The sequence below is a fragment of the Squalius cephalus genome (assembly GCF_949319135.1).
Source record: "Squalius cephalus genome assembly, chromosome: 2".
NCBI classification, from domain to species: Eukaryota; Metazoa; Chordata; class Actinopteri; order Cypriniformes; family Leuciscidae; genus Squalius; species Squalius cephalus.
This window is the reverse complement of record NC_137123.1, coordinates 28419-56111: the sequence shown is the minus strand read 5'-3', so window position 1 is coordinate 56111 and position 27693 is coordinate 28419. Positions and strand designations below refer to the sequence as shown.

The following is a 27693-nucleotide window of genomic DNA, read 5'->3' as shown; positions in this document are numbered from 1 at the left end:
ACAGGTGTAAACAGAGGTTTATGTGAGGAAACATTTATCTTAAAGTGCAGTGCAGCAAAACATACCAAAAAAGTAACATCATTTATTAAACATTTATGAAACCCATGGTCATGTTTCATAAATGATTAGTTAAGCATTTACTAATCACTTGTAAATGACTTGTAACGAAATGTACAAAACATACATAAAATGTTAGTATATTCACTTGCTAATCATTTATGAATGTTTTGTAAATGATTAGTTCTTCATTAACTAACCACTTATTAATGACTTACAACTGAACGTTATTATAAAGTGTTACCAGTTTATTTCCACGCTTGAGATCTTAATGACTTACAGTCTCAGACGCCCAGACATGTTTAGAGTTAATGTTTAAACACTGCAAATATAATAATGTTGCAGCGGCTTCAGTGCTTGAACCCATGAAATACACCTGGATTAAAATACGTTTAACAAATCCCACTTCTGCATGATTTATAGATGATTGATGTGAAACTAAATGAAGCTGATCTTCATCAACACAAACAGAGCTTGAGAAAAGCACAGATACACACCGTCACACACACCGATGTCTATATGAGGGTTTATTACACAGTTATTCTGACATGATATTTCAGTGGCAGAAGTTCAGCTGTGTTATTAATGTAATGAAGAGGAAATAAGAGACTCTGTAAGATCTCACTGTTACTGATTTATCATGAAGCTCAAAGCATTATGGGTAGAATCTCTCTACAGGCTATTCTCATTCATCAACAGTTTCACTGATGATTCATAACTAACAAAAAACCCCGGATAGAGCGGCTGAGTGAATGTGGTGTTCTCTATGTGGAGGAGGATCAGTGTGTCTCCGTCGACGCTGTAGAAGGACAGTGTTCCTGCACTGTGATCCACATACACTCCTACTCTACGACTGATGGGCTTTACAGGGAGTTTAGTCTCTATGCCATTGTGCCAGAATGAGTATCTGGAGGGAGAGCAGAACAAACTCCAGGACTGATCATTATATCCAAACCGACTCTCATTACCAGATCCCTTCCTGCTGATGCTCTTATATGACACTGATATAAACACACCATCACCAGTCCACTCAACACCACGCCACTCAATCTCCCAGTAAGAGCGTCCTGTCACACTCTCTCTACACAACACCTGAGGCAAATCAAATCTCTCTGGAATATGGGGATACCGCTGAAGCGTTGTGTGAGTGCTAGTAATCACTCTGTTCTCCTCAGACACAACGAGGTACCTTTCCGCTGTGTACAGATCCAGAGTGAACGGCTGGAAATCTGATGGAGTAAAACACATCACAATCAGGAATTATGAATCTGATCTTCTAATGTCTCTGAACTCTTCATGTTCAGTATATCAGCAGTGTCTCAGTGCAGTTTAATCATCATTCACATGATCAACTCTAAAACTCTTCTGTCGTGTTTTCTTTCAGCTTCTCCAGGAAGAACATGAACACACTCAGTGAGTTTCTCTGCTTGTTTTCTGACTTACATTGAAGGAAGTCGCACCTGGTCTCGGGAACATCTGTGGAAATCAACAGACATGAAGAGTGTGATTATCATGTCCAGAGAAAGTGATCCTGCATTCATTGCTAACACATGCAGAAATCCTCCAACACAGAAGATATTTAGAGATGTCTCTGCTGTTTACTGAGCCCAGATCCTGACACAACCACTGTTGAGGGTTTGATATTACTGACACGTCACCATATTTGATTTGGCTTCTGTAGAACTGAGCACAGATATGATCAGAGGGAATATGGTTAATCATATTAATCATATACAAAGTAATCATATTGCTTTATAAGACTTGGATTAAACCTCAACCTCCTTTTTATTCTTTTTCAATTGATCAATACATGTCTGATGCTCAATTATTTTAATCATTCTACTGAAAGCCCCAAACCCCGGATAGAATGGCTGAGTGAATGTGGTCTGGACTGTGTGGATGAGCAGTTCAAACATGTCCCTGGCAACATTCAAAAGACAGCTGAAAACCCATCTCTTCCGTGAGCACTTAACCTCATAAAAAAATCTTTCCTTTTCCTTTAAATCCTCGCTTATCGGGCTTATGCTACTCTGAACAATGCCTGCACTTGGTTTTTTGAGCACTTCTTGCGTTGTTTTTTGCCTCTTCACAATGACTCGCTTAATTTAGTCCTAATTTGTAAGTCGCTTTGGACAAAAGCGTCTGCTAAATGACTAAATGTAAATGTACTGCTTATTATGAGAATTTCTGTGAATACATGAAAGCCACATTTTAGTTCTAATTATTAAAATTATTAAAATCATAAAAATGCATCATTGACGTTTGGTTTTAAATGCTAATATCACTAAATCATATCTCTTACATTCTTAAAGATATTGTTATCAGATATTCATTCAACTTTTGGTATCAATAGAATCAGCAGTATTTAAATGTGTGATTTTAACAGTAAATATTTAAAGTTTCCTTCATGTTCACAAATGCATTGCTGTAATAAATAGTGTCTACTTAAAGTTACAGAGTATGGGGATTTAATGTCAGATATACTAGTTTAATTATTTATGTATTTGCAACATACTGACAACAGAGAATACGGTGAGTTGTGTTGTCTGTAATATTGCTGTCATGATGTGAACTAATTCTTACAGTATATTAAGATTTAATCTGCTAAAATATTGAATCTGTTCTCATCTTTCTCATTTCATCATTGAACAGCCTGGTCCCATTGTTAATATGTAGGTATTAATAAGTAATTTTCAGAGACACAAAAATTTATGTTTTTTTGTACATGTAGATAGATGCTAAAATGTATAATGTGGACGTATCTGCAACATTTAAACAAAATATTATTATGTTTTTACAGCTACAGGACGTCACATATTTACAAATCTTTCATAGCATAAAGATATCTGTATAATTTTCCTTTTACCTAAACATACCCTTTTTATAATTTAAACAGCATCAAACGTAATGAACAGAGATGTGGCGGAATTTGGAAAATTACAATTTTAGAAACAATATAGCATTAAAAAGATGTTTTGACCCGTTGGATTTGGCCGCTACGCCTAACACATAACCATTTCTTCAAACTATGTAACGTTATGAAGAAAAACATAACAGACTGACAAGTGTAATCACAATCATTTATTTATTGTGAAAATGTCAAAAGCGCCACCAAAAGTCGTTCATATGACGATGTGTCACAGTCGCAGTATGGATTCTAAAGATTAGGATAACAGCGAGCGAATAAAAATGATGTCTTTTGTGAATTTCTGTTGTGTTTTGGTGTTATACGAGCGTATGGGACGCTCAGAGGGTTCGGTTAAGCACTAGTAGAAATGGTGGTGGGAGTTTCCAATTAGAGAAACTGGAGCAAGAGAGCAGAAGGGTTTTAGTAGGATTATTTCCTTTGCAATGAACTTCTGCATGCTTTGCATTAATAATGTTTATTATTAAAGGTGCAGTGTGTGATTTTTAGCGGCATCTAGTGGTGAGATTTGCGAATTGCAAACAGTCAGTAACTCACGGCCTTTCTCTCAAATTGCAAACTCGAATGAGAAGCTACGGTGGCCGACGTAGGATCGGAAGATGTCGTCGTCTGAGTCAGCAGAGAGTAGCAAGTCAAGCAATGAGGTTTCTTTCAGTGTTGGGCAGTAGCGTCGCTACAAGTAGTGACGTTACTAGCTTAACTACATTTCTCAATAGCATGGTGGTAGCGTCACTGTTTTCTGAATCAAATAGCTTTTCAGTAGCGAAGCTCTTTTGTTGATCAAGTAGTGCGGTAGCGTCCACACAAGCTGAAGCTACATTTTCTGAAGCACAAGCTCAACTCGGGCGCCGCATGATTAGCATCGCGCAACATCAGTATCACACGTGCACACGGAACGCACATGTAGGAAACCTTGTGAATTACGGCCGTTTCAGACCGCACCTGCGAGCAGCGCGAATTTTTTCGGCGTGCGTGCATGTTCAAGTGCATTCACACACCGCGAGCAGGAGCAGCGCGTGATCTGTAGTGAAGCTGAGGGTTTCGGCGCCGAGTCTATTTTTCATTCACCATTGAGCTCACGCTCAATTAAAGTGAAAGCACACTTTTGATGGACAAAATAAATATGATTTCACACTAAAAGTACCTAAAATGCACATAATTTGCATAGTACAAATGTAAGTGTTCCGTCACTACTAGCACAACACGCTAGTAATTCGCTAGCCTGTTAACGCGCCACCCGTGCGCTCAGCTATTTTTATTTATTTTTTCTCACGCGCTCGCGGCTTTGAGTTCATAAAAGCTCAGGTGAGTAAGAATCAGTCAACAAACACGGTGAGTAATGTCTTGTCCTGTTATTGTCACCTGCACTTCATGTCACATGTTTAGCATAGGCTTCTCTGCTGGCAATATAGGATTTATATGTGATAAATGCAAGGAGACAGTTAGGTTGACAGAGAAGATTTCAGAATTAGAAACACGCATCCAAACATTAATTGAGGATAGTAAAAGTGCTAGTGCTTTAGATGATTTGGATGCGCATAGCATAGTGAACTCTTTACATGGCGTGGTTCCGGCTGAAGTAGAGCCCGTGCAGCCGGGCAAATGGGTGACAGTGAGGGATCGCTCTAGTCGCGGATCTAAAAACCACTCTTCCGTTCCAATTACCATAACAAATCGATTTGCCCCGCTCAGTGAAACACCCACTGAGAATGATTGTGCCCTAGTTATTGGCGATTCGATCACACGGAACGTGAAAATAGAGACACCAGCCACCATAGTCACATGTTTGCCGGGAGCCAGAGCGCCTGACATCAAAGCAAATTTAAAAGTGCTGGCTAATGCTAATCGTAAATTCTCTAAGATCATTATTCATGTCGGCACAAATGATGTTTGACTCCGCCAGTCGGAGATCACCAAAATTAATATTAAAGAGGTGTGTGAACTCGCAAGTACGATGTCAAGGACTGTAATTTGCTCTGGCCCCCTTCCTGTTCGCAGGAGTGATGAGATAGTTAGTAGATTATGTTCGCTTAACGGTTGGCTGTCTAAGTGGTGTCCGCAACATAATATAGAATTCATAGACAATTGGAAAAGTTTTTGGGGCAAACCTGACCTGTTGAAAAGAGATGGTATTCATCCCTCCTGGGATGGTGCTGCTCTTCTCTCTAGTAATATGGCACATAGTCTTAGAGCTCAAACATGACAATCTGGGGCTCAGGTCAGGAAGCAGACAGACTGGCTAAACCAACCGTCTGCTAGCGGCCTCGCGTCACCAAGGTCAGATAAATCCCATCACATAGAGCCTCTTTCACCTAGCTATCATCATATAGAGACTGTGTCTGTTCCCCGACCTTGGAAATCCAAAAAATGTTTAAACCTATCTAAGGTTAAAAATTAAATTGATGTTCAACAAATAAAAAACAGCTATAATACAGATGAGCAAATGCTAAAGCTTGGGTTGCTGAATATTCGATCGCTTACTTCAAAAGCACCCATTGTTAATGATATGATTTCAGATAATAACCTAGATGTGCTGTGTTTGACAGAAACCTGGCTAAAACCAAACGATTACATTACTTTAAATGAATCCACCCCGCAAGATTACTGTTATAAACATGAGCCTCGTCTGAAACGCAAAGGGGGTGGTGTTGCTGTAATTTATAGTAATAGTTTCAAAACCACTAATAAATCAAGTTTTAAATATACTTCTTTTGAAGCGTTGGTGCTTAATGTAAAAATATATAGTATAAATGATAAATCACGTTTGAGATTTGTGCTGGCTACTGTATACAGGCCACCAGGGCACCATACAGACTTTATCAAAGAATTTGCGGACTTTCTATCAGAATTAATATTGACTGCAGATAAAGTACTAATTGTTGGTGATTTTAATATACACATCGATAATGAAAAAGATGCATTGGGATTGGCATTTAAAGACATTGTAAATTCAATTGGAGTTAGACAACACGTGTCAGGACCTACTCATCGTCGTAATCATACTCTAGATCTAATATTATCACATGGAATAGATGTGGATGCCGTTGAAATTCTGCAGCAGAGCGATGACATCTCAGATCATTATCTAGTCTCGTGTAAACTTCATTTAGCCAAGGCTGCAAAGCCGACTCCGTGTTACAAATATGTGAGACCTATCACTTCTGCTACTAAAGATTGCTTTATTAATAATCTTCCTGATCAGTTTCATCATCTCAGCATCCCGGATAGCTTAGAAGAACTCGATATTGCAACAGAAACGTTTAACTCTCTCTTTTCCAGCACTTTAGACACAGTTGCTCCGTTGCGCTTAAAGAAGATTAAAGAAAAAAGTCCAACGCCGTGGTACAACGAGCACACTCGGGCCCTTAAGAGAGCAGCCAGAAAAATGGAGCGCAACTGGAAGAAAACAAAACTAGAGGTATTTCGCATTTCATGGAAAGTGAGCTCGATTACATACAGAGAGGCTTTAAAAGCTGCTAGATCTGCTTATTTTACAACCCTATTAGAATAAAATAAACCTAATTCTAGAATTTTATTTGAAACAGTGGCTAAACTAACGAAAAAGAAAGCTTCAAACACAGAAGTGTCCAAGCAACACAGCAGTAATGACTTTATGAACTTCTTCACTTATAAGATTGATAATATCAGGGAGAAAATTATAACTATGCAACCGTCTACTACAGTATCGCATCAGGCAGTGCATTGTAGTCTCCCTGAGGAAATATTTTATTCATTTATTGCTATAGACCCCTTTTGCGCCGACGTCACAGTTACGTCACGGCGCTAGCTGGAGGCAAAACAAAGGGAAAACTGGAGGCGGCCAATACAAACCAGCACAGATTCGGCTACATAATAAGGAGCTTAAATTATTATTTTTATTATTAAATGTCATCTTGTTGTGTTGTTGGGTACAAGAATTGATGAAAAATGAGTATGCTGTATCTGGAAATTTTATCTGGAATTTTTATTTCTAGAAAATATCCACATCTTTAAAATTGCACCGTAGTGTCACTCTTTACATTGTCGTCTTCTTGGTGCTGGCTAGGCAGAACTGCGGATCATACCAGACAAGTCTTTACATGACCATTCATTCATCACATAGTTATAGGCATCTAAAGATTTATGTCCTCAGTTTCTCTATCGGGTAATGTTAGGTTTAGAAGTCAGGCCACTCAACCGGGGGTAGCGTTAACGTTAATCCTGTCAGATCATCCATCCATTGAGTAAGCGTGTACGGCCCGGGTCAGCCAATCTGGTTCCATCCGTTAAAATTAACTTTTGCAAATAACAGTCGCGGTCCTGGACAGTGAGTGACCTTGCACATTAAGATAAAATTGGATTTTCTCCAGTCATTGTTAAAAAAACAAGCTAACAAACTGGCAAACTAACGTTAGTGAAGCGGCCAGAGGGATCTTTCTGCCTCCAGCTAAGCCCCGCCCACACAAATACGTCACCATGTTTACCAACTGTAAAAGGGTCTATAGGAGAGGAAGAATTTTGCAAACTCGTTAAATCATTTAAATCGACAACATGTATGTTAGACCCTATACCGACTAAGCTACTGAAAGAGATGCTTCCAGAGGTCATAGATCCTCTTCTTAATATCATTAATTCGTCTTTGTCTCTAGGATACGTACCAAAAACTTGAAGCTGGCTATGATTAAACCGCTTGTTAAAAAAACGCAACTTGATCCTACAGAATTAGTCAATTACAGGCCGATCTCGAATCTACCTTTTCTGTCAAAGATACTAGAAAAGGCAGTATCTCCACAACTGTGTTCCTTTCTTGAAAGAAATGATATCTGTGAGGATTTCCAGTCAGGATTTAGACCGTACCATAGTACCGAGACAGCTCTCGTTAGAGTCACAAATGATTTGCTCTTATCATCCGATCGTGGTTGTATCTCTCTATTAGTGTTACTCGATCTTAGTGCTGCGTTTGACACCATCGACCACAACATTCTTTTAAATAGACTAGAAAACTATGTTGGCATTAGTGGAATTGCACTAGCATGGTTTAAATCATACTTATCTGACCGTTATCAGTTTGTAGCAGTAAATTTACATTTACATTTACATTTATTCATTTAGCTGACGCTTTTATCCAAAGCGACTTACAATTGCTATATATGTCAGAGGTCGCACACCTCTGGAGCAACTAGGGGTTAAGTGTCTTGCTCAGGGACACATTGGTGTCTCACAGTGGATTCAAACCCGGGTCTCTCACACCAAAGGCATGTGTCTTATCCATTGCGCCACACCACCCCTACAATACAGTAAATGAAGAGATGTCTCATCGATCACAAGTTCAGTATGGCGTACCACAAGGCTCAGTACTAGGACCGCTGCTGTTCACTCTGTACATGCTACCATTAGGAGATATCATTAGGAAACATGGCATTAGCTTTCACTGTTATGCTGACGATACTCAGCTCTATATTTCTTCAAAACCTAACGAAACTTACCAATTCACAAAATTAACGGAGTGCACAGCTGATATAAAAAATTGGATGACTCGTAATTTCCTACTTCTAAATTCTGAAAAAACAGAGTTTCTACTTATTGGACAAAAAACTTCCTCACGTAATAACCTAGAATACTGTCTAACACTTGATGGCTGCTCTGTTAAGTCTTCGTCGTCGGTTAGGAACCTGGGTGTGCTCTTTTGGCGCTTTTCCACTACACAGTACCAGCTCGCCTCGGCTCGGCTCGGCTCGACTCGACTCGCCTTTGTTTGGTTTTCCACTGTGTAAAAGTTGTACCTTGTACCCGCTTCCAGGTACTTTTTTTCGTACCACCTCCAGCGAGGTTCTGAGCGAGCTGAGGCGATTCTAAAATGTGACGTGAAAACACGGCAGACTGCTGATTGGAATTAATTTCCACTGTTATGCTGATGACACTCAATTATATATTTCATCACGACCAGATGAAAACGCTAAATTATCTAAATTAACAGAGTGTGTTAAAGATATAAAAAAATACTGGATGACATGTAATTTTCTGCTATTAAATTCAGATAAAACGGAGGTATTACTTATTAGTCCAAAAAACTGCCCACAAAACCTCTTACAATACAACTTTAATTTAGAAGGGTGTCCTGTTACTTTATCCTCTACAGTAAAAGACCTGGGTGTTATATTAGACCGCAACTTGTCTTTTGAAAATCATATTTCATATGTTACAAGAACAGCCTTTTTCCACCTTAGAAACATTGCTAAGCTACGTAACATGCTATCAGTTTCTGATGCAGAAAAGTTAGTTCATGCATTCATGACCTCGAGACTAGATTACTGTAATGCTTTATTAGCTGGTTGTCCTGCATCCTCAATAAACAAGCTACAGTTAGTCCAAAATGCCGCCGCTAGAGTTCTTACTAGATCAAGAAAATATGATCATATAACACCAATTCTGTCGTCTCTACATTGGTTACCTATAAAGTTCCGTATCAATTACAAAGTATTGCTACTGACCTATAAAGCCCTAAATGGTTTAGCTCCCGTGTATTTAACGGAACTTCCATCGCCCTATAATCCATCGCGCTCTTTAAGATCACTAAATTCGAGGCTTCTGGTCATTCCTATGATATCTAAGTCCACCAAAGGAGGGAGAGCGTTTTCACATTTAGCTCCTAAACTCTGGAATGGCCTTCCTGATATTGTTCGAGGCTCAGACTCGCTGTCCCAGTTTAAAACTAGATTAAAGACGCATCTCTTCAGCCAGGCATTCACATAATACTTACATTTTATACTACAGTTGAATCAGATTGAATGCATTAATATTGCGAACAGCAGCTACGCTAATTATTTCCCATATGCTTTTCTGTTGTTATCTTGGGACGCTAGTCCCGAGGTAAATACAGATCGTCAGCTCCAGTTTGTATCCAGCCTCTCATGGAAACTACAGATTCTCCAACACCCGTGCAGAGACGACTCGGCGCCTGTGAAGAGACGACTCGACGCTGGAGATGTTTATGCCCTAAATCAATACATGATTAACTAACTGTATTTCTCAATGTACATTTCTGAAATGCACTTTCTGTAAAGCTGCTTTGAAACAATATGTATTGTGAAAAGCGCTATACAAATAAATTTGAATTGAATTGAATTGAATTGATTGGTCAGAGAGAATCGTCACTATTCACTGCGTCATCATTGCACGCGCAATGTATCCTGGATAAAAACAGCGAAAACAAAAACATCCAAAAACAGCATACACTCGATTTCCTCCATTGTCCTGTGTGTGTGGGTAGCGGGTGTGTGTCGCGTAGAAGATTAAGTCACGGCAGTTCCTGCGGCGTCGCTATGACGACCAGGTACTATTGTGGAGGTACTATCTGCAATGGAAAAACGGAGCGAAATGCGAGCCGAGCTGAACTGAGCCGAGGCGTGGCGAGTCGAGTTGAGCTGGTACTGGTAATGGAAAAGCGCCATTTGATACCAACCTTTCATTTGAAAGTCACGTGTCTAGTGTCTGTAAAACTGCATTTTTCCATCTTAAAAATATATCTAAATTACGCCATATGCTCTCATTGACAAATGCAGAACAGTTAGTTCATGCGTTCATGACCTCAAGGCTAGATTATTGTAATGCTCTACTGGGTGGTTGCCCTGCACGCTTAATAAACAAACTACAGCTGGTTCAAAACGCAGCAGCTCGAGTTCTTACCAGAACCAGGAAGTATGACTATATTAGCCCGGTTCTGTCAAAACTGCATTGGCTCCCTATTAAACATTGTATAAATTTTTATTTATAAAAATTAAATACTTGAGCGAGCTCTTAACGCATTATAGTCCTTCACGTCTATTGCGATCTCAAAATTCCGGCCAGTTGATAATACCTAGAATATCAAAATCGACTGCTGGCGGTAGATCCTTTTCCTATTTAGCACCAAAACTCTGGAACAGCCTTCCTAACATTGTCCGGGAAGCAGACACACTCTGTCAGTTCAAAGCCAGATTAAAGACACATCTCTTTGACCTAGCATTCACATAATACATTATAGACTTCTATAATTCAATGTTAGGCTGCATAGATTAGGTCAGCTGGAACCGGGAACACTTCCCATAAATCCTGATGTACTCGTTACATCATAAGAAGAATGGCATCTACGCTATTTTTGGTGTCTTTCATCCCGATGACAACGCAGTGCTGAAGTGCCAACTAGTCTCTCCCTATGGAGGATCCCTTTACCACTCTACAGATAAAGCGTTTTCGGGAAATTCGTTTTGCGTACCTACCCAGAAGTGATAAAATAAAATAAAATTCTGTATCAAAATTTATAAGGAAACACCAGTACTTTGTTTAGGCTTGGCTTGTAGGGAATTACAAACCTGCGCACATATATTCAAACGCACATAACTATAGAACCAATTCTTAATGCGCATGTGAACGCCATCAGTGTTTCTCACAGGTTCGCGTTTAAAGTCTGTAGAGAGAATGGTGTCGTCTTAGCGGCCCCTAATTTAATAACAAATGATCGTTGTGACGGAAGCAAATCAATCAAAACTAACTTTTTAGCTGGAAAATAACTTTATTAAAGAACCGCTATAAAGCCAAAACAATCTCTGTTACCTTAAATTATACGCTTATCTCTGTAAAGCTGCTTTGAAACAATCTACATTGTTAAAAGCGCTATATAAATGAAGATAACTTGACTTGACTTCTAGCGAAACGATTGGTCATTTTCTAAAAAAAAAAAAAAATTATATATTTTTTAACCACAAATGCTCGTCGTGTACCATCTCTGAGAAGTGCCACGTATTACATCATCACGTTGGAAAGGTCACGCGTCACGTCATCTAAGTTATTTGTCTGTGTACTCCGGTTCAGAGAGGTTAGAATTGTCTGACATCTTTGTTTTAATTTTTTTTTTTTTTTTTTTTTTTTTGTGACCTTTCCAACGTGATGACGTAATACGTGCCGCATCTGGTACACGATGGTACATGACGAGCATTTGTGGTTAAAAAGTATATATTATAATTAATTTTTTTTTTTTTTTGTGAAAATGACCGATCGTTTCGCTGGATAAGACTCTTATTTCTCGACTGGGATCGTGTCGATACTTTGAAGCTGCATTGAGACGGACATTTGGACCTTCAAACCGTTGGTTGCCATTGAAGTCCATTATATGAAGAAAAATCCTGGAATGTTTTCCTCAAAAACCTTAATTTCTTTTTGACTGAAGAAAGAAAGACATGGATATCTTGGATGACATCGGGGTGAGTAAATTATTAGCAAAAATTTTTTTTTGAGAATCAACAGTTTTTGTGTTTTAAGTTGATTATTTGTTTTTGTGTTTGTGTTTTGATTATGATTGTTGTTGTTTATTTATTTATTTTATTTTTATGTCAGCTATATCATCTGGTGCTCTTTGGTCTGTTTTAGTTACATTTTTTTATTTAATTATTTTTTAAAAACCACAGCTTCATCGGAATGGTGCAAAACTTGGTGACTTTTATGGTATTTGGAATGTGGAACACACAAAAAATTGAGGGCATGGTTTGAGCAGGCTAAGTGGTCATAAAAAATGTAGTCACACTTGTGCTCTTCGATCAAAAATGACCGACCATAGGAAATGAATGTGAAATCGACAAAACCACATTTGTACCATTTGTTCAATCTACAAATCGGCCACGATGCAGAAAAAAAGTGCTCAGCAATGAAGGGGTGAAACTCTAAAACAACAATATAAAAAAGTATTATTTGAGAATTTCTTAAAAAAAACAAAACAAAAAAAAACATTCAAATCCACATCTTAAAAGTAAGTAATTTTGTCCAAAAACTACTAGAGAGTTCACAAGCCTCTCCATATGGCGCTTTTCCACTGCATGGTACGGTACGGCTCGGTTCGGTACGGCACGCTTTGGCGCTTTTCCACTGCATGGTACGGTACGGCTCGGTTCGGTACGGCACGCTTTGCCGCTTTTCCACTGCATGGTATGGTACGGCTCGGTTCGGTACGGCAGGCTTTGGCGCTTTTCCACTGCATGGTACGGTACGGCTCGGTTCGGTACGGCACGCTTTGGCGCTTTTCCACTGCATGGTACGGTACGGCTCGGTTCGGTACGGCACGCTTTGGCGCTTTTCCACTGCATGGTACGGGACGGCTCGGTTCGGTATGGCACGCTTTGGCGCTTTTCCACTGCATGGTACGGGACGGCTCGGTTCAGTACGGCTCACTTATGACGCATTTCCACTGCATGGTACGGTACGGTACGGCTCGCTTCGGCTCGCTTTAAATGGTACCACCTCTGTTGAGGTTCCAAGCGTACTGTACCGATACTAAAATGTGACGTGAAAACACTGCAGATCACTGATTGGTCAGACACAATCGTCACTTCCAGCGTCATTGTATTTACGACACGAGACACTAAACCCGCTAGATTTAAATAGCCAGTAGACAACAGCCAACGCTGTAGCACCTGTTTTAAAAGTATTTGCTTCAAAAAAAAGAGTATAAACTTAAAAAAAATAAATGGCTGAATCGTGGTCAGTGGACGAGGTGCAGACGTTCCTCTCGTTGGTTGCAGAGGAGCGGATGGGGCAACACGGAATGAAAAATTTGCATTTAATATGATGGTGTCATGGTAGTAGAGACGGCAACTATAACGATCAGTCCCACCAGCTTTGAAGCGGTACTAACTGCAGTGGAAAAGCAACCGAGCTAAAGCGAACTGAACCGTGCCGTACCGAGTCGAGTCGAGTCGTACCACGCAGTGGAAAAGCGAAGCGAGCCGAACCGTTCCGCGCCGAGTCGAACCGTACCGAGCCGAACTGAGCCGTACCATGCAGTGGAAAAGCGCCAATAGAGACCTATACAGGCATCTTGTGGTAACACCATGAAATTACAACAGATGGTGCTAATCTGCCTTCAAATATTTATTTAAAAGGCCTAGTCTCTACAGTGGACAGCTATTAAAAAAGCATTTTCTTCAATTTGCACGGGTTTTTATGGCAAAGTTGCACATCAACCTCTTCATTGCACCCTGGTGCATCATCCTATAAATTGCAACCAAGTGGCAAGCCATTGTGTTTCGATTTTTCCCCCTCCAAACCAAGATGGCCAAGGGTCAGTCAGACATGCAAAGTTGCTCCGGAATATCCACCCATTCCTTCTATCCTAGGAGACTCTTGTAGGTAAAAAAATAAAATAAATATATATTGCAGCATCAAGCAATATCTAATGAGTCATATCACAGTAAAATTTTCCAAGTTTTGATTTTAGATTGAGAGAAAACTCTGATTAATCACATGTCCACTGTAGTGGACATCATGCATCAATTGCTATATTTCAGCTACAATTCATAATTATAATGTGAATATTGTTTTTGAAATTTAAAACTTAAAAACTTAATCTGCAGTGATTTTTTTACTGTAAATAAATGTATTTGTATTATTAGAATGTAATTTTCCTTGACATCGAAAAAAGTCATGTGGTTACATAATGTATGACACTTGTAATGTCATCATCAGCAGCCATATCACCCTGTAGCCCAAGACTGGTTGCCCACTGAAGCTAAGCAGGGCTGAGCCTGGTTAGTACCTGGATGGGAGACCTCCTGAGAAAACCAGGTTGCTGCTGGAAGAGGTGTTAAGTGAGGCCAGCAGGGGGTGCTCACCCTGTGGTCTGTGTGGGTCCTAATGCCCCAGTGTAGTGGCAGGGACACTATACTGCCAAAAGAGCACCGTCCTTCGGATGAGACGTTAAACTGAGGTCCTGACTCTCTGTGGTCATTAAAAATCCCAGGATGTCCTTCGAAAAAGAGTAGGGGTGTAACCCCGGCATCCTGGCCAAATTTGCCCCTTGGCCTCTGTCTATCATGGCCTCCTAATCATCCCCATATACTGATTGGCTTCATCTCTGTCTCCTCTCCACCAGTAAGCTGGTGTGTGGTGGGCGTTCTGGCGCAATATGGCTGCCGTCGCATCATCCAAGTGGATGCTGCACATTGGTGGTGGTTGAGGAGATTCCCCCCTTCTATGTAAAGCGCTTTGAGGTCTCAGAAAAAGCGCTATATAAATGTAACAAATTATTATTAAAATTAATGTATTACTTGTTAGATCAAAAGGTAATCTGATTTTGTAATGCACGTTATTGTAATGCGATTTATTACTCATAACATCAAAAAGTAATTGATTATGTAATGCATGTTACTTGTAATGCGTTTCCTTACTCATAACATCAAAAAGTAATCTGATTACGTAATGCATGTTACTTGTAAGGCGTTTCTTTACTCGTTACATCAAAAAGTAATCTGATTACGTAATGCATGTTACTAGTAATGCGTTTCTTTACTCATAACATCAAAAAGTAATCTGATTACATAATGCATGTTACTTGTAAGGCGTTTCTTTACTCGTTACATCAAAAAGTAATCTGATTACGTAATGCATGTTACTAGTAATGCGTTTCTTTACTCATAACATCAAAAAGTAATCTGATTACGTAATGCATGTTACTTGTAAGGCGTTTCTTTACTCGTTACATCAAAAAGTAATCTGATTACGTAATGCATGTTACTAGTAATGCGTTTCTTTACTCATAACATCAAAAAGTAATCTGATTACGTAATGCATGTTACTAGTAATGCGTTTCTTTACTCATAACATCAAAAAGTAATCTGATTACGTAATGCATGTTACTAGTGATGCGTTTCTTTACTCATAACATCAAAAAGTAATCTGATTACGTAATGCATGTTACTAGTAATGCGTTTCTTTACTCATAACATCAAAAAGTAATCTGATTACGTAATGCATGTTACTTGTAAGGCGTTTCTTTACTCGTTACATCAAAAAGTAATCTGATTACGTAATGCATGTTACTAGTAATGCGTTTCTTTACTCATAACATCAAAAAGTAATCTGATTACGTAATGCATGTTACTAGTAATGCGTTTCTTTACTCATAACATCAAAAAGTAATCTGATTACGTAATGCATGTTACTAGTGATGCGTTTCTTTACTCATAACATCAAAAAGTAATCTGATTACGTAATGCATGTTACTTGTAAGGCGTTTCTTTACTCGTTACATCAAAAAGTAATCTGATTACGTAATGCACATTACTTGTAGTTAATTACTTGTTAGATCAAAAAGTAATCTGATTACGTAATGCATGTTACTTGTAAGGAGTTTCTTTACTCGTTACATCAAAAAGTAATCTGATTACGTAATGCACATTACTTGTAGTTAATTAATTGTTAGATCAAAAAGTAATCTGATTAGGTAGTGCATGTTACAATACAATACTCGTAACATTAAAACAAATCTGATTACGTAATGCATGTTACTTGTAACACATTACCCCCAACACTGATCATTTCAGATGAGATTGAAAAAAAAATGTATCGCTAGGTTTTCTCAGAGGAGGGCTATGATAGAAATGTGCATGTCCATCTTGAACATAATCAGAATTATCAGCTAATAAGGGTAAATCTCCATACTCTGGTGCACTGGAGGGAGCGTCTGAGTGGTTTCCACAGTTGTACCTTGACAGACTGTAGAAAATTCTGATGGAATCACGTCCTCATGTTCTGATATCAAAGATACGCGAAGTGCAACTTGTATGAAGTTGTATGAAGCCTTTGCAATATTTTGCATTTATATTTTTTGTATATATTTTATAGTTTTCACATGATTTGATATAATTGTATTGATTAGTTTGTTAAATACACATACTTTATCTGTTCGATTATTGTATTATATTTAATACAGTATATCTTCAGTTTAAACCAACCGCATGCTGTCCACTCAAGTGGACATCTGAAGATCTCTTTGAAAATTTTGTAAAAAAATATGCAAAACAATTTGAATTTGTTTTTAAATTATTTTCAATGGCATAAATGGACCATAATTATTGCATAAACATGAATAATTACCATCAAATCCTCTCAAAATACAATTTTACATTTTACAAATTTGACTAAATAAAACAATATCAGGCGTCCGGTCACTTTTGACCGCGAAGAGAATAAGAGTGACTCCCAAATGAGGAGCACCAGAGGGTTTCAAATGTCCTATTGGTTATTATACAGATAAATGTACGTGTCACTTGTTCAAGGCTTTGTATTGTTTATTGTGAATGTCATATGATTAAGTATAGTAGCCTACATTAGACATCAAATACATAATATACTCTGCGTCTTTAAGGACTATTTGTAACAACATGAACAAAGGAAATAATATGTTCATATATACAGTCAAGTGGGAAACACTTTACAACATGTTACACATTTAATTATAGCCACACATGTTAGGAAATATGGTTGTCAATGCAAACATTGACTGTGAATGAAGCGAAATATATATTTTTTTAAAAGATAAAGATTAATCCAAAAAAAAAAAAAAAAAAAGAAGGTGCATATAACACTTACCTGAAGACGGTATGGGGCCAATAGTGTCACTGGCTTCACTCACTCCCACTTTACCCACTATCCTGTAGCGGATCGAGTACTGCTTTCCAGACTCCAATCCAGTCAGATTAAAGACTTCATCAGCTGTGTTTATGATAATCCACTGTTCCTCAGCGCCAGAATCTGCTTTCACCTGCTGGTACTCCACTCTGAACTGCACAGTTTCTCCAGTTGGGGACTTCTGCAGTTTCAGGATCACACCACGCTCCAGGACCTTCATCACTTCTGGTGGAGGAGGCTTCGACACGGGCTGGAACTGTGTGTCCGTCAGGTTCCCTGATTCATACAGATAGATAGAGGAGCCAGGACTGGAGGGATCAGAGATGGCAGAAATAATGAATCGATATCTCTTTTCATCTTTATTAGCCTCTGAAAAACTTCTGAAAAGAGATAAGTTCTTTCTCATCTTTGAGCTGACATCAGGATGGTTGAACCACTTTTTGACAGATGCTAAAGTGCTAGAATGTGATTTCATTCCCACATTTAGCCCTTTAAACTCATCAGATTCCACAAACTTCTTCAGGGTTGAGAGATCTGGGTCTTCATACTTCAGAGATGTGAAGGTCAAGCACACCACAACATCAATATTAAGATTAAAGAGGATGGTGTTGAGACTGTTTGAGTCTTCAGTATTGATTCCCTCCAGCATCTTGGTGTGAGAACTCAAGAGGTTAAGTTCAGCCTTTGCATGATCTAACCACTGGTTAAGCATGCTAACATTAAAGGGGGAGCTGTAGTGGATCTTCAGGATGTCTTCCAATGACTGTTGCTCCATCTCTCCTCCTCGTATAGCAGGCAAGACCTTTGCCACTTCTTTCAGGAGCACCGTTTCGTAAGTGCTAAGAGAGCCCTGAAATAAACGGAGCCTCTCTTTGATGTCTTTGAAAACATTTACCAGTGGTTTTCTGGAGAGGTCGTTGCAAGTCCTCTGTACTTTTCCCAGCACCTCTATTATATCTTCAGTGTTAGAAACCAGACTTGTGCTAATTTCTCTCTCCAACTGAGCTGCTTTTGTATCCAGTAGAGAAAGAGGATAGAGCCAGACTTTTATTGGAACTGCATTCTGTGGATTCTCCTTCAGTATAGTGGGGAGCTTCTTGTACACCTCTAGGGCCTGCATGTAAGTGGTGGGGTTCTGCTCAAGGCGGACGTCACCATGAAATGTGCAGGCAGTCTTCTCAGCCACTTTCTTTTGAGCATCTGTCATATCTACAGCTCCTTGTCCCTTAATGGAAAATAGAGGAATCTTCTCGACCATGACATTCAGTTCTCCCTCAATCTCCTGCTTGTCTTCCTCTTCTGAAAATGTCCGATCAAACACCATGACGGCCTGAGCTCCGTATAGTACACCTGTGATCACATGAGTTGCAGTTTTCTGGTCAAAGACCTGAGGGTAGGTGATGTGTCCCACTCCCAGCTGAGTTATATTGAGCTGTTCGAATCTAGAGGTTTCACTGTAATACATTGTAACTCTGGACTGTTGGTTTGAGGATTTGGTGTCACGCAGGAACTTGGCAGATCCTCCCACCTCCACCAGCCCTGCCAAGAAGCTGGCCTTCAGGGAAGCACTCACATCCAGGAGACTGGACTTACTAGAGAGAGAGTCGGAGCTACTGAACTTCACATCTGTTCTGGGCTGTGGACGACTGTCCAAATCTTCTCTCAATGATGTCTTATCCCACAGAGTGACACCTGAAATGAGAAATTACTTTTAGAGTTACTAGTGCAAAATGGCCGTGCAAATCAGTTTTTGTGTGTGTTTTTAGTAATTGTTGGTTTGGTGTGTTTGAGTGCTCATTGTTACAATTACACAGCAAAAGTTCAGTGACATTTTTATTTGTGCATGATAGAAAGCACACAGTGAACTCCGAGAAAACGCTATGCTTGAGTAAACAGTTTGTGCATAGGCTACTACAAATGATGTCTGTGAAAGAGACAGTGAACGCATTGAATAGGATATGTTTAGCTGGTGAATAGCATAGGCTACTATTACACAGTAGCGATAACGTTAAGCGCACCAGAATGAAATATAATATTCAGAAGTAAACAGCATAGCTGACTTACAGATTCAGTATCCACAAATGAATAAACGCGTCGATTTAGGGAGCAGTGCAAAGTGCCCGTGCAAAATCAGTTTTTGTGTGTTTTTAGTAATTGTTAGTTTGGTGTGTTTGAGTGCTCATTGTTACAATTACACAGCAAATGTTCAGTGACATTTTTATTTGTGCATGGTAGAAAACAAATACTGATCCTGACATAATGACATACAATAAATGTGGAAAGTTTAACTACACGATTCAGGGAGCAGGCTACACAGTGAACTCGTAGAAAACACTACTTAAGATCCACTGCTTTCTACGACCCTCTCTGTCTCTGGTCCTGGGGAGTGGCCAGTTGTGCTCACTCAGTGTCAGTGTGAGAGGGGGAGTGGCCAGCTGTGCTCACTCAGTGTCAGTGTGAGAGGGGGAGGGGCCAGCTGTGCTCACTCAGTGTCAGTGTTAGAGGGGGAGGGGCCAGCTGTGCTCACTCAGTGTGAAGTGTGTGCTTCTTTTACCGATATATATTAACAATATCTTTTGCATTTCTAATTCAAACAACGTCAAACTTGGCACTGCACTTACTCGTGCCTGTAGCAAGACAACTGTTTGAAATCCATCGGACTAACGGTTCGAGAGATATGCGAATAACACACACACACACACACAGGGTCACACACACACACAGACAGACAGACAGACAGACAGACGTTGCTGTAATTTATAGATAGATGTATGAGGAAGTGATTTACTGTTGAAGAAACATGCAGGTTTTATAGTGTTGTTAAACAAGGACTGGTAATTAGTGATGCAATATTTGATGAAGAGGGGAAAATAAACTTTTATTTATTTATATATTTTAGGTTTGTAAAGCACCTGGAATGAAGGTATCCTTGCGGCAGTCATACAGCATTCCAGGAAACAGAGGTCTTCCTAGAGCTGCCACTTCAATGGTCTGTGATGCCAGGGCTGCAGTAAATAACAAATAAAAGGTATTATTTATACTTAGAATATTTATCATATATTAACAAAATTATATCTGATGGTAACGAATACTGTTTAACTGTTTACCCGTCAGCATTTTAAAAAAAAGTTGCTAGCCACTGCCAGCATTTTTGATCATTTTCACAAAATTTTCATGATCCCAGAATATTTTGTTGTGTGAATATCTCAAACATGCAACATTTCAAAATAAAGAGCACACCCTCTACTTTAAAAAACAAAAAGGTTTTATTCTAGCTCTATGCATTTCCTTTTTAAGTTAAAAAAGCAACAATTTGAGCAAAAAGCTGAAAAAGCAAAAAAAAGTTTTTGTCAAAGACTACATCTAGATCTAATTCAGAACGATGATCAAAACATAGATGGATAGAGTAGATTGAGTCAACACCCTCAAAGCTTGCACAGTCCTATAGCTTGTCCTGGGTTGACTTTTCATTCGGTAACATTAGGCAGTTTGATTAATGCGCTATTTAATGTTGATGAATGAATGTTTCTGCTTCTTTTTCACCTGTGTTTTGATCAGGAGATTCGGTATTCTTTCAGAAGATGCATAATAGTGCCCCCTACTGTAAAACAGTGAAAACACGAAATGCCAGAAATTTCCGTCAATGGCGGGGAAAGAGTTAATACTGAAGAAATCCATTTTAAAATAAAGATGCAAGCAGTAATATGGGGTCAAGCAAGCACTGAAGCCATAGCTAGCACATGGCAAAAAAAATGGTCTTTGGAAATACAGATTTAAACTTTAAACTTTAACTATAATTATATCATATAAAATGCTTTATTTGCATGTACACATTTAAAAGACGCTTTTATCCAAAGCAACTTACAATAGAGTGTCTTACATCAATCACCAGAGCGAGCTGTGCTTGCACCCCCTATTCAGGCAGGCACAGCAGTTCCTGCTTTTGGCAGAAACCAAACTGCTCTCCCAGAGGGCAATTTACTTTCTGGCTGAAGATTTGGAAACTTTGGGTCTTGTCCCTGAAAGGTAACAGCTCATAGATTCTGCTCTCTCAACTGAGGATGTTGAGACACTTTTGACTTCCAGAGCTCCCACTACAAGAAAATTGTATGACCTAAAATTGCAGAGTTCCTTTGTAGGATCTTTCTGTGGTCCTGGAAAGTTTTTAAAAAAAATGTTTTTATTAGAGGCTCCATTTGAGCCCTTAGAGTTAGCCTCAGAGAGGCTTCTCACTTTTAAGGTGGCTCTACTATTTGCATTGACATTGACAAAAGAGTAGGAGATCTGCAGGCCCTGTCTGTAGACTTTGCCCCAGGTATGATCAGAGCTATTTTGCACACCTCCTGTAACCAGCTCCTGTAACAAGGTCGTACTTCCCTTCGCCGCATGAATCGCCATAGCAACAGAGAGGCTGCATCTACTATAACCAATCCAGGCTCTTAGGATTTATGTCGGGCCAGTGGCGTACATTCTCCTAATCTTTTGCAAGTGTGGATATCTGCAGGTTGGAGTTATGAGCATTATGAAAGTTTGGGGCATGCCGAATGGTAGGTGCGCGTAGAAGGGTCTCTATTATTGGTCGCGAAAGCTGTCGACCAAGGTGTGCGGCAGGGTTAGTTTCTGTTGTAGCAATTCACACCTCCAAAACACACCTCCTTTCTGCACGCCCAGTGCTCTGACCTGCAGCTACCCCAGTCTTGTTTTCTGGTCTGCTTTTAGTAACACAGTCACCAAGCAGTGCCTTTCCCATTGGATTATAGATGCTATCGCTCTGTCCTATGAGGCTCTCGTAATGGCTTTGCCTCTGGAAATCCACAAGGGGTGTAGCATCTTCTATAGCTCTATCTAGGGGTGGGCCCTGACGTAAGGTTTGTGCTGCAGCCGGCTGGCCCTCTCCACACACATTACGCAGGATTTACAGTCTGGACATGGGCACAACCCCAGGGTCACAGGTCCTTCAGGGTTTACCAAGCCATGCTTGCATTCAACAGTTGTCTGTGCCAGTATTACACAGCCTTGTTGAGCAGACAATCTTCCTCAGTGTGGCAGCGTTGGTAATGACATTCCCATAGTGTCAATGCCATGACAGCGTTGAGTTACGAAAGGGAACGTTTCCGGTTACGCATGTAACTTGGTTCCCTGAAATGGGAACTAGATGCTGTCATGGTGTTGACACTATGGACATGTCATTACCAACCCCTCTTAGGGAACCAGGTTATATACCTAACCCGAGACATTTTTCCTTCAAATGATATTGAATCTGTCCAGTGATATTTTTGATAGCACATTCACATTTTGTAACAACATTTCAATCTTACCTGGATGTTTTTTATTTCCTTCGTCTGCTAAGAAATGAAGTCCTCTGTTGTCTTTATTTAAAATCTGAAGTTCATCAGGTTTGGGTTGTAACACTTCCTATTTTTGAAGGAATAGTTAAAAAAAAAAAAGTTAAAAAAAAAAACTTCCACAAAGGTTTTTTATCCTTAATCTCATGAAATACATCTGGTTACACTTGCACACTTACCTGTGCATTCACCGCAGCTAGGGTCGCCAACCATAGATATGTACAGTAGATGCAGCTTGGCTGCTTCAGGTACGTCAAAAGTGCCGCCATCTTGGAATCGTCAACAAGGAGACCTGTTTGAATGTCAGTGTGAAGGAGATGCCTGTCACGACCTTGTCTTGTTTAGTGTCATGGTCATATTCTGCTTAGTTTCCCCTGTCACACTTTGTTCTCAGTCTTTGTTTGTTGTTTCTTAAGTGTTCCTTTCTAATTATTTATAGGTATAGGCTGCCTGCATTTTTCTTATAAAATAAAGGTAAAATTATTATTATTATTTTAATTACTATATTATATTTATTTTTAAATACTGTAATTTTATAATAATGAAATAGTGCAACCCTACAAGTAGGCACAATGTGAATGTCAAATCGCAATTTTAACCAGAATGTAACCAGATTTCCCCCCTAAACTGTGCAGCCCCATTTGCTCCTGATTTCAGCAGGTTCACAGTTGTTTTTGTTGTTTTTACAGGGACCAGATGCCACTGATGAGTCCTGCTGACTCCTCCTAACCTCTCCTAACCTTCTCTGATCAAGTCAAGTCAACCTTTATTTTTTATAGCATACAACCGAAGTTGACCCAAAGTGCTTTACAGATCAAGCAAGAATAAACTTTTTTCTTTTTAAATACAACATCATACATTATATCAGCTTCAAAAACCCATTTCATGATCTATTCAAAGCCAAAGAAAACAGATATGTTTTTAAAGAAGACTTAAAAATGGCTAGCGATGAAGATGACCTCACATGGAAAGGAAGACTATTCCATAATTGCAGACCCTTCACCAAAAAGGCACAGTCACTGCATACACTGTGCAATCTTCGTCCGATTTTGAGCCGAAATCTGACTCGTGCGACTCTTTTTCGGGTCGGGCCGATTTTCAGCTTTGTCATGCGTAGTTAATCGCACAGTGTTTGGGGGGGATACGAGAGGCGATAAACCTCTCCTGACCGGCAATCGGATGGTCGAATGAATTTCTGGCATGTCAGACATTTTGGTTGCTCCTCGTGACTAAATCGCACAGCTGAAGCAGAGCTACGAACCGATTGCCCTAAACTCAGTGTGTTTTCCCTCACTGCGCCTGTGCGAAAACAGAAGTGTCACCATTTCATCTTTAATGTAGCAAGAAAGACAACGAAAAGAGGGAGATCTTTAAGTTCTGTTGATATCAAACTAGCCACAAATTACTGTTGCTTGCCTCCAGTTCGTGTTGCAAAATGGATAAACCATATTACCCATGTCTTTCAAGCCACCTGTGATGTAGCTACACCCTGTCTCTTTTATTAATTTGTTAAACAATGTTCATGTTACACAACCTGTTTTTGAAATAAAGCTGTTTTTAATTTTCATTGGTGACTGTTACGAGCCCATCAAATGAATTAAAATGGAACATCATAACATATAAAGACCACAGAGATTCAGTGACGGTGCATAAATTATTTATTTATAAATGATTTAAATAATGAATAATTTGTCATAAGCAGAGCATGGTGGTAGAAGAAAGTAACAAAACAAACAAAAAGATTACCCTGCACCCACATATCTACCGGAGAAATAACACTTGCCTTCCTCCCGTTCGAAAACAAAAGACAATGTTCTCCGTGAGTCTTCCGGGTCCTCTGACTGCTACCCTAACTAATCCTAAACTAAATAACATGTGAAAAACCCATCACCAATTACCACCAGCTCTAAATAAAGTTATAAACTGAATCTAACAGACGTGCATTCCACTCCGGGAACGGGCTTATGAAACACGATCATGAAGTCGACACAAGAAACTCCATAAAGAGGCATAACGGGCCGAGCACACGAGACACCTAACCTTAACCCTAACCCTCACTCTAACCCATCTGAAAAATGCATTAAATATAATTCTGAAGAAAGATTGGCAGTAGACGAGTGAATAGACCGGGCTTTACATAAAGGCTGAGTGTATGTAGGGCGAGGGCAGGTTGACACAGACTCAAATATGATTGAATAATGGTCAGAAATGCCAGTATATAAAATCTCTAAATTGAACACAGAAAGACCATACAATAATACCAGATCTAATGTATGACCCTTGTTGTGAGTAGGATCAGTGATGTGCTGTACAAGGGTTAGTGACTCAGTGAGTGAGCTAAATTCATTTACCAGCAGTTTTGATGGACAGCATACATGGATAATAAAATTCCCAAGAGTGAGGAATCTATCACCACGAGTCACCAGTCCAGAGAGGAAGTCCGAAAATTGTTGAATAAAATCCTTGTTAAATTTGGGAGGTCTGTAGACGAGTACACAGAATACAGGATCCAAGATGTCAATTTTTTACAACTTGGCCTCAAAACTGGAATACATGTCCATAGATAGCATTCTGCATTTAAAAGAGTTTTCAAAAACAGTAGCGACGCCACCGCCGAGTCCTGAAATCCGTGGGGAATTTAGAAAGTCGCAGACTGGCGGTGTTACATCCCCCAAAGCCATTTGTTCGCCGGGGTTTGGTTTACGCTCTGTTGTTATGGATCGCCATCACTGTCCTGCGTTCTCATTGGTTTACGCTCTGTTGTTATGGATTGTCATCACTGTCCTGCGTTCTCATTGGTTTAGGCTCTGTTGTTATGTTTTGTCAAAACTGTCCTGCGTTCTAATTGGTTTAAGCTCTGTTGTTATGTATCGCCATCGCTGTCCTGCGTTCTCATTGGTTTAAGCTCTGTTGTTATGTATCGCCATCGCTGTCCTGCGTTCTCATTGGTTTAGGCTGTGTTGTTATGAATCGTCATCACTGTCCTGCGTTCTCATTGGTTTAGGCTCTGTTGTTATGGATCGTCAAAACTGTCCCGCGTTCTCATTGGTTTAGGCTGTGTTGTTATGTATCGTCATCACTGTCCTGCGTTCTCATTGGTTTACCCCCTGTTGTTATGAATTGTCATCACTGTCCTGTGTTCTCATTGGTTTAAGGCTGTGTTGTTATGAATTGTCATCACTGTCCTGCATTCTCATTGGTTTAGGCTCTGTTGTTATGAATCGTCATTACTGTCCCGCGTTCTCATTGGTTTAGGCTCTGTTGTTATGTATCGTCATCACTGTCCTGCGTTCTCATTGGTTTAGGCTCTGTTGTTATGGATCGTCATCATCGACAAGGAGTTGTGTAGCTCTGAAAGGAAGGGCCTGATCCTCCTAATGTTGTACAAGGTAAATCTACATGACCGGGCAGTTCTAGCAATGTGGTCTGTAATACTGTAATTTTCCAGATATGCTGGATTTAGAGTGGGTTTTTCTTTTAGTAAAGAGAGAGAATGGGAGAAGGAAGTTTGTGTGAGGTGGACCTTGTCACCACAGACCCAAATCTTCTCAGCTGTTGCTACTGTCATATGCTGCACTGTCTCTTCATGTGGCACATTATGTTTGGCACATTGTATGGGTCACTGTATCATAACAGGGTAATACAATGTGTAATCAAGTGATGACTGATTAACAGTAATGTAAATGCTAAATGTCCTAATACTTGTTGATACTACAACAATGCAAAGCATATGCTCTTAACCTTGCAGTTTTTCACATATCATGTAAGACTCAATTTCTCTATTTCTTTGCACAAAACTCTCCAGAAAGTGTCATTAAATGGTTTATTTTTCAAATAAAATTCCAGAGGGGGGCATACCCCCGGACCCCCCTAGGGAGACCCCCCCCACATAATAAATCCCAATTTAACCCCTGCTGATAATGGTCAGATAAGTATGATTTAAATCATGCTAATGCAATTCCACTAATGCCAACATAATTTTCAGAGTCTATTTAAAAGAATGTTGTGGTCGATAGTGTCAAATGCAGCACTAAGATCGAGTAACACTAATAGAGAGATACAACCATGATCGGATGATAAGAGCAAATAATTTATAATGGTTTATTGTTTAAATTTTTTTTACCATTTATTATGGTACGGTCTAAATCCTGACTGAAAATCCTCGCAGATATCATTTCTTTCTAAAAAGGAACATAGTTGTGAGGATACCGCCTTTCTAGTATCTTTGACAGAAAAGGTAGATTTGAGATCAGCCTGTAATTGACTAATTCTGTACGATCAAGTTGCGTTTTTTTAACAAGGGGTGTAATCATAGCCAGCTTAAAGGTTTTTAGTACGTATCCTAGTGAGAAAGATGAATTAATGATATTAAGAAGAATTAACATTCTGACTCATTCTGCTAGCACAGGACACACACACACACACACACACACACACACACACACACACACACACACACACACACACACACACATATATATCAGTAATATAAAAGGTAAAAGATAATATAATAGTTAAATACAACTTTGCACTTTTTAGTATTTCGAGTTTCAACTTCATGGTTTCAAGTCAAGTCAAGTCATCTTCATTTACATAGCGCTTTTAACAATGTAGATTGTTTCAAAGCAGCTTTACAGAGATATTACAATATTTTCACAATTACTAATGTCTATCCTCTGAAAACTTGCTTTAACTTTTTCTTTCAGTGAACATGTAGATTGATTTGCTGAGCATTGTATTAACCTTCTCTTAACCTTTACTCCAAAACACACTGACACTGCCTGTTGATATTGTTTTAAAATCACATCTTACCTGGAGTCTCTGTTCCTGATATGGTAAGAAGTCTGAGGCTGTAGTTCTAGTTAAGTTCTGCTACTGAGGAAATGTCTCATGAAAAAGTGTGTTGTCAGAAAAAAGTGTTCTCAGAAATGTTAAGAAAGGTTGGAGGGG

General features: G+C 39.4%; 1 protein-coding gene across 2 annotated transcripts; it reads right to left on the bottom strand.

The window, feature by feature from the left end:
- On the bottom strand, nucleotides 1-27693 carry LOC307154368 (neoverrucotoxin subunit beta-like). 2 transcript variants are annotated; one of them, XM_079864255.1, is made up of 7 exons: nucleotides 27556-27693; nucleotides 22923-23035; nucleotides 22717-22813; nucleotides 20311-20403; nucleotides 17360-19090; nucleotides 1501-1533; nucleotides 1-1286 (listed from the first exon to the last, which is right to left on the bottom strand). In XM_079864255.1, the coding sequence occupies exons 2-7, from the start codon at nucleotides 23010-23012 to the stop codon at nucleotides 730-732; spliced, it is 2601 nt and encodes an 866-aa protein (XP_079720381.1). In that variant the 5' UTR covers nucleotides 23013-23035; nucleotides 27556-27693; the 3' UTR covers nucleotides 1-729. The 2 variants fall into 2 exon arrangements, with proteins under 2 accessions (XP_079720381.1, XP_079720380.1); XM_079864254.1 differs by lacking the exon at nucleotides 27556-27693 and adding an exon at nucleotides 25095-25835.

Bases quoted from the DNA above. Each gene is read 5' to 3' on its own strand.
- LOC307154368 (XM_079864254.1), bottom strand. From the start codon at position 25,116: ATGCTGTCCATCAAAACTGCTG. The intron at 20,404-22,716 runs GTAAGATTGAAA...TATTTACTGCAG, and splicing joins AGGAAATAAAAAACATCCAG to CCCTGGCATCACAGACCATT. The intron at 19,091-20,310 runs GTGCTTTACAAA...TTCTCATTTCAG, and splicing joins CAAGGATACCTTCATTCCAG to GTGTCACTCTGTGGGATAAG.